General features: G+C 46.4%; 1 protein-coding gene across 1 annotated transcript; it reads right to left on the bottom strand.

Moving 5' to 3' along the window:
* Positions 1 to 3,667: 3,667 nt before the first annotated feature.
* LOC104541416 (nuclear factor interleukin-3-regulated protein-like) lies at positions 3,668 to 4,567 on the bottom strand. Its single transcript, XM_010185472.1, has one exon. The coding sequence runs from the start codon at positions 4,565 to 4,567 to the stop codon at positions 3,668 to 3,670; it is 900 nt and encodes a 299-aa protein (XP_010183774.1).
* Between the last annotated feature and the right edge of the window lie 448 nt (positions 4,568 to 5,015).

Below are 5,015 nucleotides of genomic sequence, written 5' to 3'. Positions count from 1 at the left end.
CACCTTTTCATGCTCTCCTACTGCTGTTGCATTCTCCTGCTCTGTCCATGGGGGCCTGGCAGCTTACACTGCCATGAGCCCCAGCTCCAGGTTTGGCTCTCTGTGCGGCAGCAGCCACAAAACAAACAGGAAGCGTTACTCATTTCTTCAGACGAACCATGCCTGCTCACCCCAGAAAGTCACCTTTGGGCCTCTCAGGGTCATCTCAACCCAGGCCCCAGCAGCAGGGCTGGGAGGGAAAGTAGATCTTGGGGTCAACCTCCCTCCCTGCAAGCACCAAACCCACTCTATGGGCTGTCCCTACCTGTTCCGAGGGCAAGAGAGGACAGGAGGAATAGGACAGGAAATAGAGCCACTTGTGGTTTCTTTTCATCTGAAAGCATTGCTGTGTCAAGTTTCACACCTGAAGAGCCGTTGCAGCACTCTGGTTTCCCTTTATGCCAGCAAGTACAGTAGAGCTGCCCTCCTTGTGCTGCAGCCTGGGGCCTTCAGCCTTGACAGCCGCAAACATGAAGGTTTGCCCGTTTCTCTGCACTGAGCTCGGCACAAAAGTGCCAGACACGGGCAGTCAGGGGGGTTGAACCTTGTGGATATCACTGGAATTGTGGTGAGCTGTGTGAGCCCTACACCAGTCCTTCTGCCAGCATGCTGGAGGTACAGTACCTGCGGGAGCTCCATGGTGGAAAACCAGGTGTCCTACTGTGAGCATGCAGACAGACAGGGGGAAAACACATTTATGGACAGAGGAATCAGGAAAGTACCCTTCACTGCAGCTACCTGTGCTTCTGCCAAGCAGGACTTATCTCCACGGGATATATTTATCAAGCTGGCTGTTCCCAAGAAGGGAAGTTCAGTGCAGATACAGCCCCAACAGATGGGCGCATATACCTTTCACAGCTTCTGGAAACAGAGTTTTATTAGGCACACCATGCTGATAGACCACCAAGGTTCAGATGACTCATGTACAGCTGACATTAAGGGCCCTCTTTTCCAAACCGATTTGAGGGATAGTTACATGCCATGTAACATGGTAGCATGGTTTGTTCTTTTACATGGTCTTATTATTGGTGCATTGCTTTATTAGCTATAAAATTATTTCTAGAAAAATACTCTTGACAATTGTCCTTAATCTCCAGAGCCTGAATTTTTAGTGAGAACAGTGAAACATGAAAAGAAACAGGGTAATCTGTGAGCAGCAGAACTGGCAAAGCAGAGACTCCAAGGGATCTGAGCTGGGAAGCTGAGGTCCCACTGTCATCTCTGGTTTCCAGTGGGGCTCAGCTGACAATGCAGTTTTTTTATCAGTAGGGACATTGTAGATGAAAATGTATAGTTGGGGCAGAGGAGAACAATTTGAAGTCGTTTATTCTCTTTGAGACCTGTCTTCTTCCATCAGATTGGGCTGTATTTGTCCAACATGTCAAAAACTCTTTAGGGCTGACAGATAGACACAGAAACATCAGACCTGCATTAGCCTCCTTTCCTTAGGGAAAAAAAAAGACAAAACATGAAAGGAGAACTGAGAAGTTACAGATATACCTGGAATATATTTCTGAGAATTATCTTTGGCTTGTACAGTGATGTGGCTGAGGAACAGCATGAAGTTGGCTTCAGAGACCCTCATGAGCTCACTGAGGCTCAGCTGGATTTCAGCTCAGAGCAGATGTAGCTCAAGATTTCTCCTGCCTTACATTGAGCCCTGAGCTCCATGGTTGGCTGGGTTTAAGTTCTTCAGCTATACTGCACTTACATCATCGTGTCGCAGTGCAGGCTTTCCCAAAGGCTATGAAGTCGGAAGGCAGGATGAACAGGAAAAGTGTCCAAGTAGATGCCCCAAAATATATATACATTATATGCAGCATCTGCATAGGTAAAAGGGAGGAAAATGCTTTAAAAGCAGAAAGAGGCTGAACCCAAATGCATTAGATAAAAATCAAACAAAGTCTGGAGATCTGGAACAGAGCAGTCTCTTGAGGCAAAGGATAGGAATCTCTCTCACCAGGAATAGCTAAAATGACTGTGGAGATGATGTCTTAGCACAGACACTCCTTGAATGCTCAGGGACAGAGCAGAAGCACCACGTGAGAATCACCTAACAGCTCGTCCACCTTAAGAGCAGGTTTCCAACAGTGACACTTTGCTGAAGCTTCCCAACATGTCTCATTGTACAAGTTCAATTATGAGGGAGCATTTCCTGCAGCCCCAGGTGAAGCCTCGGTAGAGGACTGAGTTGGTAGCGTTGTATCTGTAAAGGGGACCCACCCGCAGAACGTGTTGGGGCATCTCTCTCCCCACCATGGGCACCGTACACTTCGAAGTCTCCTCCTTCCTTCACAGAGGGATGGAAATCAGTGCCTCCATGTCCAGGAGATCTCTGAAGGACCAATGTGGCCTTTATTGTTCTTGCAAAGTCCATCCCATTCTGTTCCGAATCTGCAGTTCATCCAGCGGTGATAGCAGGGACCCAAAAGGCCACAGCTATGAGTATGATTTTCTTCTATTATTTCTGAATGCTACGAATATGTCAAGCACTGAAGTTCAAGAGAAACCTTCAGTGCTACATCTCCAGTTCAGGCTCTCCAGCTTGCAGTTTGGAAAATAGAAATAATCAATGAGTACACTCAATACGAGTCCAGCATTGGGCCAATTAAAAGTTACCTTAGTTAATATAAGCAGCCAGATGTTAAACAAGTTGTTCACTTGCATTTAAAGGCACTAAAATAATTTTAAAATCATGTAAAAGAAAGCTTAAATGCTTTTTACCCAGTTAATTAACAATTTTGGTATACATTGTTGGCTTTAATAAGCAATTCATTTCCAAAAAAGGAAATGGTTCAGCCAACTCAGCTAAAGGTGAGAGAACTTTTACAAAGGCAATTTACAAATACAGAAATATCATGTCTGAAAATGCCTTATTTAAAAAGAAGTAAAACTAAAATATGCTTTGCACTTCAGTAAAAACAACTATTTAGTCCTCCAAAATAATAATTTCAAAGATAAGTGAAACTATGTTTTGAATCACACTGTGTCTGGCCAAAGAGAAAAAGAGTTCATTCTCTCTGAATATAAATCATTATAAACTAGGAATAAAATGGACTAGGATCTGCTCTCATTTCATGCCAGAGTAAATCCACTGCCTTTTTGTCACCATCCCTTTTTCTTGCTCCAGACAGCTGGGGGCGGTCTGAAGCTGCTTCCATCAACAGTTTCCCATGTCAAGCAATTAAGACTTCAGGCACATTTGTGAAGATGAAGGCAACAATGAAGCAAAAGTAATTAAAATGGTCACCACCTCAAGCACCTGTAGTTGTGTTTCATGGTGTGAGCACCATCTTCCCTGCCTTAGCCTCTTCCTGCCTCTAGTCCCTTCACACATCAAATTTTAGCTTGGTTTTTGAGCAAAGCAGTCAGGTGAAACTCAGATTTACTCACACTGTGACTCTGAGTCTGGCAGGTCTCACCCAGCAAGATGAATATCACGGCCAGCTGCAGTTGTGTTGTAGTGATGTATCCCAGCCCTATAAACTACCTTATTTATACAAAACAGAGCAAATTACTTCCTTCTTTGAAGCATAAGACATCCCCCCCCATTCCCGCCTCCTTCCAAACCCTTCATGTCTTTGGAAGGTCTTGCATTGGCTCCACAGTGGGCCATCCCTCTGCTGCTTCAGTGGGAGTGCAGACCACTCTCCTCCAAGCTACTGAGAGCCTTGGTCTTAATCCGGAGCTTGTGAGGCAGGGCAGCATTGCTTCGGCCCTTCAAATGATCTTCTGAAGGGCAGGGTAGGCTGCACAGGGGCAGAGGAGAGGTTTTGGGCACTTGTTGCTCATCATCTTCATCTGAGACAGTTATGGTGCTTTCTTTGCTCACCTCAGCAGGATAAGGGAAAGGACACAACGAGCAGGCACTGCCTGACAAAGGCAAATGGAAAGCATACTTGTCCGGGCAGTGGTAATTGAGGAATGGAGAGAAAACTCTGGGTCTGAAGGCTGCATCAAGCCTCTTTGGCTGCTGAAGGCCAAGTGTGTCCATGGGACCTGGCTTCAAGTCACAGCCAAGGATGTTTCTGGATGGGGCAAAGGCTTTGCAGGAAAAGTCAGCTGGCTCCAGCACCTCTGGCACAAAGCTCTTCGCTGTGAAGATGCAGGAGTCCCCAGCAAAGGGCTCAGCCTCAAGGAGTGGGGAGGCTGCTCTGTGCCCTGTGAAATAAACTCCCAGAAAGTCCTGAAGTGAGCGGCCCTGGGAGGCGCCGGTGTCTGGGTTGATGAGTCCAAAGCGCAGCTTCAGAGACAGCAGCTCTGTCCGGAGAATGGCATTCTCCTCGCTGAGAGCGGCCAACTGACTCTCCATGGCGAAGTCATTGAGGCGCCTCTTCTCTCGCGAGCGCTTGGCCGCCTCATTGTTCTTGCGCCTCTTCTCCCAGTACATGTTGTCCTTCTTCTCGTCAGGCATGAACTCTCGCTTGCGCCGGGAGGGCCCGCTCACCTTGCCGTGGAGGAGCTTTGCCTTGCTCTGCTGAAGCGCAAGCTCACTGATGGTGCTCAGCGGTGCCATGAAGTTCTCCATGGTCGTGAATACAGCCGAGGTTCTGTCAGAATTAGAACATAAAACTATTACCACTAAAGGTGCTTTCAATTAATATCAACAAATATACTAATATAGTCATGTGATTGTTTTATCTCCGTGTGTTTTATCACTGTGCACACACATAACCAGCAGACAGCTTCCCTCAGGTATTTCTGTCATTTTGGAGCCATATTTTCAAAATACCAGCAGCATATCAATGCACTCACTTCTCACTGGTGTCTGCAAAGACCATCAAGGGGTACCAAAAACATGTGTAGGATGGAGCAGAGTTGAAAAGGACATATTTTGCTGACTCAGGGATCAATCACCAACACTTTGCCTACCTAACTTCAATCAGGATAATGCAAAGCACTCTCACATACTACTTATCTCTCACTGATCTCAAACTGCCTTACAAAGGAAATCAGTCTCATTGCCCCTGTTTTAC

This window comes from Mesitornis unicolor, unplaced genomic scaffold (genome assembly GCF_000695765.1).
Source record: "Mesitornis unicolor isolate BGI_N332 unplaced genomic scaffold, ASM69576v1 scaffold10215, whole genome shotgun sequence".
NCBI lineage: Eukaryota > Metazoa > Chordata > Aves > Mesitornithiformes > Mesitornithidae > Mesitornis > Mesitornis unicolor.
Note: the sequence above shows the minus strand (reverse complement) of the source record. Positions and strands in the feature narration are given on the sequence as shown.

Bases quoted from the DNA above. Each gene is read 5' to 3' on its own strand.
- LOC104541416 (XM_010185472.1), bottom strand. From the start codon at position 4,567: ATGGAGAACTTCATGGCACCGCTGAGCACCATCAGTGAGCTTGCGCTT.